The sequence below is a fragment of the Prionailurus bengalensis genome, chromosome D1, assembly GCF_016509475.1.
Source record: "Prionailurus bengalensis isolate Pbe53 chromosome D1, Fcat_Pben_1.1_paternal_pri, whole genome shotgun sequence".
Taxonomy (NCBI): Eukaryota; Metazoa; Chordata; class Mammalia; order Carnivora; family Felidae; genus Prionailurus; species Prionailurus bengalensis.
In genome coordinates this window covers 65,153,929-65,166,357 of record NC_057346.1, presented here as the reverse complement: position 1 = coordinate 65,166,357, position 12,429 = coordinate 65,153,929, and the positions used below count along the sequence as shown (strand labels likewise).

Below are 12,429 nucleotides of genomic sequence, written 5' to 3'. Positions count from 1 at the left end.
CACAAATTTCAAAATGGTAAGTTCATTTATTACATCTATTCATTGGCATAATTGTTAGTCAAGCAGCCACTGCCTTCTGGGGAATAACTCTAGAGATTCCAGGAATGTTTGGAAGCCATTCAAAATCTTTTCCTTACTTCTTAAACTAGTAGTGATTCAGTCAACATTGTTAGGCACTTCCGTGTGCCAAGCTAGGACTAAACCACATAAGCATTTTACGCCTGTTACTTCTCATACTCCTGTAGGTGAGAAAGTAACATTTTTTCCTTCATATTTCCCTCTTTCATGCAGATTCTCACTGTACAGGACAGAAAGGGGTGATATGAGGGCGTTCCCAGAATATATTTTAGCCTACTCTGTGGCATTTAGGCAGATTCTTCTACTAGAATCTTTCTCCTCATCACTCTGAACTTGAATTCAGCCAGATGCATTTAGCTCCCATTGCTTAGGTTCTCTCATTAACATTTGTCTTGCTGTTGCCCAGGAGCCCTTGATTAAAGGTCAGGTGACCTCAGTGCTTTTTATTATCTTGAGTATTGACCTCAAGAATGTCTGCACCTGTGGGAGAAAGTTACTGAGCCTAATGAATGATGGACAATCATACCACAGTGAGCACATTCCTTCTGTGGGGGTTTTCCAGTTTCCCAGACTTGCAGGGTCTCCTCTTTGTGATGATTTTCTTCTCCCATGTGACCATCCTAGCTGCAAATGTGTGCATAATGGTGGCCATCAAGCTGAGTCACAACCTTCACACCCCCATGTATTTTTTCCTCTGTGGTCTGTCCTTTTCAGAAACTTGTACCACTATGGCAATCATCCCCCGCATGCTAGTGGACTTGCTATCAGATAGCAAGGCCATCTCTCTTCCTGAGTGTGCCACACAGATGTTTTTCTTCTTTGGCTTAGGAGCCAATAACTGCTTCATCATGGCTGCCATGTCTTACGACCGTTACACTGCCATTCACAGCCCACTGCGCTATAAGGTCTTGATGACCCATAAGATCTGCTTTCAGTTCATGATGGCCTCTTGGATGGCTGGGTTCCTGGTTTCTCTGTGCATCGTCATCACTGTATTCAACTTGTCTTTCTGTGACTCCAACATCATCGAGCACTTCTTCTGTGACATCTCACCTGTGGTCTGCCTTGCCTGTGATTACACCTCCCATCACGAAATGGCTATTTTTGTGCTCTCTGCCTTCGTGTTGGTGGGCAGCTTTGTTTTCATTATGATGTCCTATGTCTTCATTGTGTCCAGAGTTGTGAAGATGCCCTCTACCAAGGGGAACTATAAGGCCTTCTCCACTTGCTCCTCCCACCTCACTGTGGTGTGCATACACTATGGATTTGCTGGCTTTGTCTATTTGAGGCCGAAGGACAGGGACTCATTCCATGAAGACATGCTGATGGCGGTCACATACACAGTGCTGACACCTCTGCTTAACCCCATCGTTTACAGTCTCAGAAACAAAGACATGCAGACAGCCCTAAGGAAGGTATTAGGCAAGACAAATAGGTTCATCCCTTAGATGGGGAGTAGAAGAACACCGGACATTAAAAATGTACAGACTGTTGATAAATAAAAGTGGAAAAAGTAGAGTATTTCCAATAAAATCATTAGTTTGTGTGCAAAGCAATTAAAGTGTATTCTAATTGTCTGATATGCCCTGGTCTCACTTCTTTCCTATTACAAAACCAGAGGTAGTTTTACAATATTTTAAAATGAAAAAATATTTTAAAATGTTATTACACGTATGTGTACATATACACATATAAATGCATATACATACAGGCACACACGCATGTAGTAAACATATCAAAAAGCAGTTTGGAAAACTATTTTCATAACCTTTGTTGTCTTTGGAAGAAAAAAAACTACTAAAATGGAAAAGGAGAAAAAATGAAAGAGCAATGGAGAAGGAAAGAAAAAACACGAATTTACTTAGTCAAAAGAGGAAAAACTATAAGCACACAAACTTAGACTTGAAATGAGTGAAAGGCTACAAATATAGAGAAATTTCCAGGAATTTTAAGAAATACCTTGCTCAATTCTATTCAAAGAAATAAGGAAACTAGATGGGAATGGAAGAATTTCTGGAAAAATAAACTCATGAAAATTGCTGCAAAACAGACATTTTTAACATACCAAATTTCAGGAATAATATAGAAAAGTCTGTCAAAGAGCTATTCTTCCTATTGCCCAGCAAAGGAGTAGGCCGGATGGTTTCATAATTAACTTTCTCAAGCCCTCAAAAAGCAAATAATTCAAACGCTATTTGAGTTAGAGCATAAAGATAAATAGCTTCTAATTTATAAAAATCAGAGAGGTGGAAGGTGCTATATATAACTGAAGAATCTAACTGAGGCCATTGTGGTAAGGTTCTCATGTGGACTGTGGAAGATGTTAGATGATGTCAGGAAGTCTAAGCATTTTGAAGTCACATTGTCTGATGGCACAGCCAGATGATATGAAGTTGCCAAAGCTGAAGGTCTGAGATGGGAAAAGATCAAGAGGTTGGTGGCAATTTGCTAATAAATAACAAGAAGTGGGGTGGTCAGTAAAAGACTCTGAGGACAACAGTGCAGTTGACCCTTGAAAAACATAGGTTTTAATCCACTCAAATGTGGATTTTTTCAATGTAGTAGAGTAATGTAAATGTCTTTTCTTTCCTTACGATTTTCTTAACATTTTCTTTTCTCTACCCTACCTTGTTGTAAGCATACAGTATATAATACATATAACATGCAAAATATGTGTTAATCAACTCTTTATGTTATCAGCAAGGCTTCCCGTCAACGGTGGGCTATGAGTACTTAAGTTTTGGGGGAGTCAAAAGTTTTTGACTGTGTGGGGATCAGTGCCCTAAACCTCTGCATTATTCAAAGGTCAACGATATATTATTTCTTAGCTGGGTAAGATTGGTGCCAATGAGGGAAATGTTTTGTCATAAATATGCAAACAAATGATTTAGAAATATAGTAAGAAGCGAGGAGAATGCCAAATTGTGGCTGGCCTATAGAATAAGGAAGTGAGAGACTTCTCTTCAACAGAGCTGAGAAGCAATTGTGCCCTTCTCAGACAACAAGGTTTAGTTAAAATGAAGAGATAGAGAATGAGCTCTGTGTAAAGTCGATGGGTAGAGTGGAGAGAAGATTCTGGAATGGAAGCAAAACGTCTTGGGAGAAACCCCTGAAAAGAAAGAAGAATCTCAAGAGAGGAAGCATGAGGTTGTGCTACAGTGAATACAGGTGAGGAGAGTTCCTGCAGGGCTTGAAACTGAGACTCAAATCACAGCTTCATTGATTATAGGTGGTGTCACAGCCTATTGGGTCTCCAGGTCTCAGTCTTTGTTCAGCACTGAATTAAAATTTGGCTAGAAGTTCTCTGACCAACCATTTCACAAATTTCACCATTGCATCTTCACAAATGTCCCCTAATTCACACGAAAGTCTCTGTTTCCTCATACGATCATCTTTACCTTTTTCATCTCATTAATTAAGTCTCAATTTTGACTAAAAGGGATTTACCCCTGGGATGCAAGGTTGGTTTTTTATTATTATTCTTATTACTAAAGTTTATTTTGAGAGAGAGAGAGAGAGAGAGAGAGAGAGAGAGAGAGAGAGAGAGAGAGGGCACTCATGAGCAGGGGAGGGGCAGAGAGAGAGGGAGAGAGAATCACAAGCAGGCTCCATGCTGTTAGCATGGAGCCCAATGCAGGGCTTCATCTCATAAACTAGGAGATCATGACCTGAGCAGAAACCGAGAGTTGGACGCTTAATCGACTGAGCCACCCAGGTGCCCCAAGGCTGTTTTAACATATGCAAACCAATCAATGTAATACACCACATTAATAGAATGAAAGATGGCAGAGCAGCATGGAATTTTTTTTTTTTGCCTCTCTCATCCCTGAATGCAGCTAGATCAACACAAATCACCTTGCACACCTAGAAAACTGATTTGAGGATTAACATAACAATCTGCATAACTTGAACCACAAAACTTGGCAAGTACAGTACAGAGAGGTGAGCTGGGGGAGAGAGAAGGCTCAGAGGGTAGGGGGCTGTTTTTGCTTGTGGAGAGAGAACAGAGACAGGGGGGAGAGTACAGGAAAAGCACTCCCCCTCAAAAGCAGCTGGAGAGAAAGAGAGAGAGTGGACTGAACAAAAAAGGGAGAAAGGAGAAAGGGACTGCAAGGGAATGAACAGAGAAAGGACAAAGGAGAGGGTTTAAATTCCATTAAAATGCTATAAACAGGGGAGTGCAGAGTCTGAAACTCCACAGCTCATACCTGGTGGAGCTCTGGTGGGAAGGGCGAATCCCCCAGGAGCAGACAGCGAGATCTGAGGGGTCCATGGGGAGAGGTGGTTTCCCTGCTGGGATGACATTTGGTAGAGGCTGTGTGGTGTCCCCACAGGTGAAGGTCCCAGCGGACCTGGAGAGCAGCCACATTTGGTGGCGTTGGAACAAGGACGTTAAGGGTTTGCTGAAGTCGGGATTTACCATAATCTCTGAAACACTGCTGCTACGTGATTGCACAAACTTTTTCTGGGGCGGTCTGGCACCTGGCTAGTCTCTGGGCATCAGCAGCAGCACAGTCGTGCAGACTTTCCAGGGGGCGGTCTGGCAGCAGCCACTGCCTGGCACATCTCTCCCCGAGAGGGTCTGCCCAGGTCAAAGCTGCAGAAGCCTCAAAAGTGAGGCATTTGGAAACACAGTCCCATCTGAGATAAAACTTTGGAGGAAGGTACCGCCTGGCAGACTAACGACTTGATCATGGACAGTGTAGAAGCAGGGAGTGGACAGAAGCCGGAGACAAAGGAGGAATACTTGATTGCGGGTCAGCAAGAGCACAGAGTTCTGATACCAGAGACTAGAGAGTAGATGACACCATTTTCACCCCTCCAGCGCATGCACATACATGCCTTCACACACCAGAATGATCCACACCAGTAAACTAAGCAGCACCATCTAGTGGAGAATGGAGCTGTTACACTAAGTCCTGCCCAACTGAGCCAAACTTTCTCTTGAGGAACACAAGTCTCTCTGCCTGCTAAGTTTACAGACTACAAAGTTCTTAATAGTTTGATTTCTAGGGGAAACTGGATGTAATTTCAATCGTATTTCATTCTGTTTGCTGGTCCATCTATTCAGTTTTTCTTTTCTTTTCTTATTCTTGAATACAGAAATAGAAAAAATTTATTTTTATTTCCGGTTTTATAAAAAAATTTTTTTTCTAATTTTTCTACTATATCTTTAACTTTTTTGTAAATTTTTATTTTTTTTTATTTTTTATTTTTTTTAAAATTTTTTTTTCAACATTTATTTATTTTTGGGACAGAGAGAGAGCATGAACGGGAGAGGGGCAGAGAGAGAGGGAGACACAGAATCGGAAACAGGCTCCAGGCTCTGAGCCATCAGCCCAGAGCCTGACGCGGGGCTCGAACTCCCGGACCGCGAGATCGTGACCTGGCTGAAGTCGGTCGCTTAACCGACTGCGCCACCCAGGTGCCCCTTTGTAAATTTTTAAAATTCTATTTTACTTTCATCATTTCATTTTATTCTATTTTACTGTATTCATTTTTTTAAATTTTCAATTGTTTTCCTTCCCCCCTCTTATTTCCCTTTTTTTATCTATTCTATTATGCTTCTTTCAACAACCAGACCAAAACACACATAGGAGCCAGCATCCTTTATTTTACTTTTTGTGTTGTTTTTAACTTTTTAAAATTATTATTTTATTAACTCTTTTTCTTCTTTCAAAATGATGAAACAAAGGAATTCACCCCAAAAGAAAGAACAGGAAAAAATGACAGTCAGGGACTGAACACAGATACAAGCAAGATGTCTGAACCATAATTTAGAATCACGATAAGGGACACCTGGGTATCTCAGTTGGTTAAGCATCCAACTTCAACTTGGGTCATGATCTTGCGGTCCATGAGTTCAAGCCCTGTGTTGGGCTCTTTGCTGACAGCTCAGAGCCTGGAGCCTACTTACTTCAGATTCTGTGTCTCCCTATCTCTCTGCCCCTCCCCCACTCACACTCTGTCTCTGTCTCTCAAAAATGAATAAATGTTTAAAAAAATTTTTTTTAAATCACGAAAATAAGAATACCAGCTGGGTTTGAAAAAAGCAAAGAATCCCTCTCTGTAGAGATAAAAGAAGTAAAATCTGGTCAAGGTGAAATTAAAAATGCTATAACTGAGCTGCAATCTCAAGTGGTTGCCATGGCAGCAAGGATGGATGAGGCAGAGCAGCCAATCAGTGATATAGAGGACAAACTCATGGAGAATAATGAAGCAGAAAAAAAGAGGGAGACTGAGGCGAAAGAGCATATAAGAATTAGGGAACTCAATGACTCATCTGAATCATAGGGGTCCCAGAGATGGAGAGAAAAAGGAGTAGAAGGTTTATGCGAGCAAATCATAGCAGAAAACTTTCCTAATCTGGCAAAAGACCCAGACATCAAAATCTAAGAAGCATAGAGAACTCCCATTAGATTCAACAGAAACAGACCATCAACAAGGCATATCATAGTCAAATTCACAGAATACTCAGGTAATGAAACAATCATGAAAGCAGCAAGAGAAAAAAAGTCCTTAACCTACAAGGGAAGACAGATCAGGTTCTCAGCAGACCTATCCACAGAAACTTGGCAGGCCAGAAAGGAGTGGCAGGATATAGTCAATGTGCCGAATTAGAAAAATATGCAGCCAAGAATTCTTTATCCACCAAGGCTGTCATTCAAAATAGAAGGAGAGATAAACATTTTTCCAGACAAACAAAAACTAAAGGGCATCGTGACCACTAAAGCCCTGCAAGACATTTTAAGGGGGACTCTCTGAGGGGAGAAACGATGAAAAAAAAAAAAAAACAACCCCAAAGCACAAAGTCTAGAAAGGACCACAGAATACCACCAGAAACTCCAACTCTACAAGCATGATAATGGCAATAAATTCAAATCTTTCAGTACTCACTCTAAATGTCAATGGACTACACACTCCAATAAAAACATAGGGTAAGAGAATGGATAATAAAACAAGATCAATCTATATGCTGTTTATAAGAGATGCATTTGAGACCTAAAGACACCTTCAGATTGAAGGTATGGGGATGGAGAATCATCTATCATGTTAATAGTCACCAAAAGAAAGACGGAGTAGCCATACTGGTGTCAGACAATCTAGATTTTAAAATAAAGACTATAACAAGAGATGAATAAGGGCATTATATCATAATTTAGGGGTCTAGCCACCAAGAAGATCTAACAATAGTAAACATTTATGCGCCAAATGTGCAAGCACCCAAATATGTAAATCAATTAATCACATACATACAGAAACTCATTGATAACACAATAATAGTAGGAGACTTCAACACCCCACTCACAGCAATGGACAGATCATCTAAACAGAAAATCAACAAGGAAACAATGGCTTTGGATGAGACACTGGACTGGATGGACTTAACAGATACATTCAGAACATTTCATCCTTAAGCAAAAGAATACACCCTCTTCTTGGGTGCACATGGAACATTCTCCAGAATAGATCACATACTAGAACATAAATCAGCCCTCAACAAGTACAAAAAGATCGAGATCATACCATGCAAATTTTCAGACCACAATGCTATGAAAGTCGAAATCAACCACAAGAAAAATTTTGGAAAGATAACAATACTTGAAGACTAAAGAACATTCTACTAAAGAATGAATGGGATAACCAAGAAGTTAAAGAGGAAATTAAAAAGTACATGGAAGCTAATGAAAATGACAAGACCACAGCCCAAAACCTTTGGGACACAGCAAAGGCAGTCATAAGAGGAAGTATATACCAACTCAGGCCTTCCTAAAGAAGGAAGTAAAGTCTCAGATACACAACCTAACGTTACACCTTTAAAGAACTGGAAAAAGAACAGAAAATAAACCCCAAACCATCAGAAGACAGAAAATAATAAAGATTAGAGCAGAAATCAATGCTATTGAAACAAAACAAACAAACAAAAAAAACCCAGTAGAACAGATCAATGAAACCTGGAGCTGGTTCTTTGAAAGAATGAACAAAATGGATAAACCCCTAGCCAGTTTGATCAAAAATTAAAGGGAAAGGACCCAAATAAAATCAAGAATGAAAGAGGGGAGGTCACAACCAACACTGCAGAAATACAAATAATAGGGGAATATTATGAGCAATTATATGCCAATAAAATGGGTAATCTGGAAGAAATGGACAAATTCCTAGAAACATATACACTACCAAAACTCAAACAGGAAGAAATAGAAAATTTGAACAGACCCATAACCAGTAAAGAAATTGAATTAGTAAGAAATCTCCAAAAAACAAGAGTCTAGGGCCAGATGGCTTTCCAAGGGAATTCTACCAAACATTTAAACAAGAGTTAACACCTATTCTCTTGAAGCTGTTCCAAAAAATAGAAATGGAAGGAAAACTTCCAAACTCATTCTATGAAGCCAGCATTACCTTGATTCCAAAACCAGACAAAGACCCCACTAAAAAGGTGAACTACAGACCAATTTCCCTGATGAACATAGATGAAAAAAACCTCAACAAGACAGTAGCCAACCAGATCCAACAATACATTAAAAGAATTATTCACCATGACCAAGTGGGATTTATACCTGGGATGCAGGGCTGGTTCAATATCCACAAAACAATTAACGTGATTCATCACATCAATGAAAGAAAGGACAAGAACCACATGATCCTCTCAATAGATGCAGAGAAAGCATTTGACAAAATACAGCATCCTTTCTTGATAAAAACCCTCAAGAATGTAGGTATAGAAGGATTGTACCTCAAGATCATAGAAGCCATATATGAAAGACCCACCACTAATATTATCCTCAATGAGGAAAAACTGAGAGCTTTCCCCCTAAGGTCAGGAACATGACAGGGAAGTCCACTCTTGCCACTGTTATTCAACATAGTACTGGACAATCAGAGAATACAAAGGAATAAAAGGCATCCAAATTAGCGAGGAGGAAGTCAAACTTTCACTTTTCACAGATGACATGATACTCTATATGGAAAACCCAAAAGATTCCACCAAAAACCAACTAGAACTGATTCATGAATTCAGCAAAGTCACAAGATATAAAAATCAATGCACAAAAATCGGTTGCATTCCTATACACCAATAATGAAGCAACAGAAAGAGAAATCGAGAATTGATCCCATTTACAATTGCATGAAAAATCATGAAATACCCAGGAATAAACCCAACCAAAGAGGTGTAAAATCTACATACTGAAAATTACAGAAAGCTTATGAAAGAAATTGAAGAAGACACACACAAAAAATGGAAAAATATTCCATGCTCCTGGATTGGAAGAACAAATATTGTTAAAATGTCGGTACTACTCAAAGCAATATATATATTCAATTCAATCCCTATCAAAACAATACCAGAATTCTTCACAGAGCTAAAACAAACAATCCTAAAATGTGTATGTAACCAGAAAAGATCCCGAATAGCCAAAGGGATCCTGAAAAAGAAAACCAAAGCTGGAGGCATCAGAATCCTGGACTTCAAGCTGTATTACAAAGCTGTAATCATCAAAACAGTACGGTACTAGCACAAAAACAGACACTAAGATCAATGTAACAGAATAGAGAACCCAGAAATGGACCCACAAATGTATGGCCAACTAATCTTTGACAAAGCAGGAAAGGATATCTTCTGGAATAATGACAGTCTCTTCAGCAAATGGTGCTGGGAAAATTGGACAGCAACATGCAGAAAAATGAATGTGGACCACTGTCTTACCCCATATACAAAAATAAACTCAAAATGGATGAATGGCCGACACATAATACAGGAAGCCATCAAAATCCTAGAGGAGAAAGCAGGCAAAAACCTCTTTGATCTTGGCCGCAGCAACTTCTTACTCAACACGTCTCCAGAGGCAATAATGAACTGTTATGATAGCCAACCACTCGGACTATATGAACTACTCGGACCTCATCAAGATAAGGTGAGGCCCAAGGATGCAGAGAAAGAGGATCTCTTTTGCACTGCTGGTGGGAATGCAAACTGGTGCAGCCACTTTGGAAAACAGTATGGATTCCTCCAAAAATTAAAAACAGAACTACCCTACAACCCAGCAATTGCACTACTAGGTATTTATCTAAGGGATACAGGTGTGCTGTTTCAAAGGGGCACATGCACCCCAATGTTTATAGCAGCACTATCAACAATAGCCAAATTATGGAAAGATCACATATATCCATCGACAGATGAATGGATAAAGAGGATGTGGTGTGTATACACACACACACACACACACACACACACACACACACACACACACTGGAGTACTACTTGGCAATCAAAAAGAACGAAATCTTGCCATTTGCAACTATGTGGATGGAACTAGAGGGTATTATGCTAAGCGAAATTAGTCAGTCCGAGAAAGACAAATATCATAGGATTTCACTCATATTAGGACTTTAAGATACAAAACAGATGAACCTAAGGGAAGGGAAGCAAAAAGAATATAAAAACAGGGAGGGGAACAAAACAGAAGAGACTTTTAAATACAGAGAACAAACTGAGGGTTGCTGGAGGGGTTGTGGGTTTGGGGATGGGCTGAATAAGAGGCATAAGGGAGGATACTTGTTGGGATGAGCACTGGGTGTTATACATAGGGGATGAATCACTGACATCTACCCCTGAAATCATTATAGCACTATATGCTAACTAACTTGGATATAAATTAAAAAACAAGTTAAAAATAAAAAAAAATAAAAATAAAAAAACAGAATGAAAGATTAAAAACCACACGTTATCAATAGGTGTGGTATACATACACAATGGAATATTATTCAGCCATAAAAAAGAAGGAAATCTTGCCATTTGCTACAGCATGGGTGTTGTAGACATTATGCCAGGTAAAACGAGCCAGACAAAGAAATAAAAGTACTTCCTGATCTCACTTAGACATGGAATCTAAGAAAGTCAAATTCATAGAAGCAGAGAGTAGAATAGTAGTTGCCAGCACTGGGGAGGTGGCAGACATGGGGAGATGTTGGTCAAAGAGTACAAAATGCAATTATGTAGAATGAATTTGTTTTAGCGATCTAAAGTACAGCATGGTGAATGTAGTTAAAAATACTGTATTTAATACTGGAAATTTGCTGAGAGAGTAAATTTCAGGTGTTTTCACCACACCAGAAAAAGGTAACTATGTGAGAAAATGGGTATGTTAATTAGCTTGACTTCATTAATCATTTCACTATGTATATGTATGTCAAAAATCATCTTGTACACCTTAAATATATACATTAATAAGAAAATTAAACATTTTTACAGATTAAAAAATGGCAACTCGTACTTTATTCACGTCATCTGAATGGAAACTATTGTATTTTTAAGAACCATTTCTTTGTGAACTTCTTGAAAGAAAAGCAAATGGCATACTCAACTTTGTGTTCTCAGTTCATAATCTAGTGTCAGGAATAGAGACTAAATAAATATTCACTGAATTCGAATTAATGTTTAACCAACAGATATTTGTCAAATGCTCGCTCTGTACCAGACATTGTACTTTGAGCTAAGGATAATTCATTCAACCTCCCACATCACTACTTTCACCCACCCAAGTTTCTGCAACTGCATTTCCAACTAGAAATAATCATTCTACTCCTATCTTTCTGTATGTCTCAGTTTAAGTGTCATTTCACCAGTAAATCCTTCCTTGAGCCTCACAAACAAATGCATTTGCAAAATGATATCAAGAGGGATAGAGACTGAGCAAAAAGCTACAGCCTGGGGCTTTAGGCGGCATGGCAGGGTGAGTACATAGAAGTTTGAGGTCGGGGCGCCTGGGTGGTGCAGTTGGTTAAGCCTCCGGCTTCAGCCAGGTCACGATCTCGCGGTCCGTGAGTTCGAGCCCCGCGTCGGGCCCTGGGCTGATGGCTCAGAGCCTGGAGCCTGTTTCCGATTCTGTGTCTCCCTCTCTCTCTGCCCCTCCCCCGTTCATGCTCTGTCTCTCTCTGTCCCAAAAATAAATAAAAACGTGGGAAAAAAAATTAAAAAAAAAGAAGTTTGAGGTCAGAGGGGCGCCTGGGTGGCTCAGTCAGCTGAGCGTCTGACTTCAGCTCAGGTAATGATCTCACAACTTGTGAGTTCGAGCCCTGCATCAGGCTCTGTGCTGACAGCTCGGAGCCTGGAACCTGCTTTGGATTCTGTCTCCCTCTCTCTCTCTCTGCCTCTCTGTCTCACTCTCAAAAAATAAATAAACATTAAAAAAATTTTTTTAGGGGCGCCTGGGTGGCGCAGTCGGTTAAGCGTCCGACTTCAGCCAGGTCACGATCTCGCGGTCCGGGAGTTCGAGCCCCGCGTCAGGCTCTGGGCTGATGGCTCAGAGCCTGGAGCCTGTTTCCGATTCTGTGTCTCCCTCTCTCTCT

General features: G+C 40.0%; 1 protein-coding gene across 1 annotated transcript; it reads left to right on the top strand.

The window, feature by feature from the left end:
* The first annotated feature begins 587 nt into the window (after window positions 1-587).
* LOC122482668 (olfactory receptor 10T2-like) lies at window positions 588-1,544 on the top strand. Its single transcript, XM_043578981.1, has one exon. The coding sequence runs from the start codon at window positions 588-590 to the stop codon at window positions 1,524-1,526; it is 939 nt and encodes a 312-aa protein (XP_043434916.1). The 3' UTR covers window positions 1,527-1,544.
* The last annotated feature ends 10,885 nt before the right edge of the window (window positions 1,545-12,429 follow it).

What these genes read in the sequence shown, in the direction of transcription:
- LOC122482668 (XM_043578981.1), top strand. Translation starts at nt 588, where the DNA reads ATGATGGACAATCATACCACAGTGAGCACATTCCTTCTGTGGGGGTTT.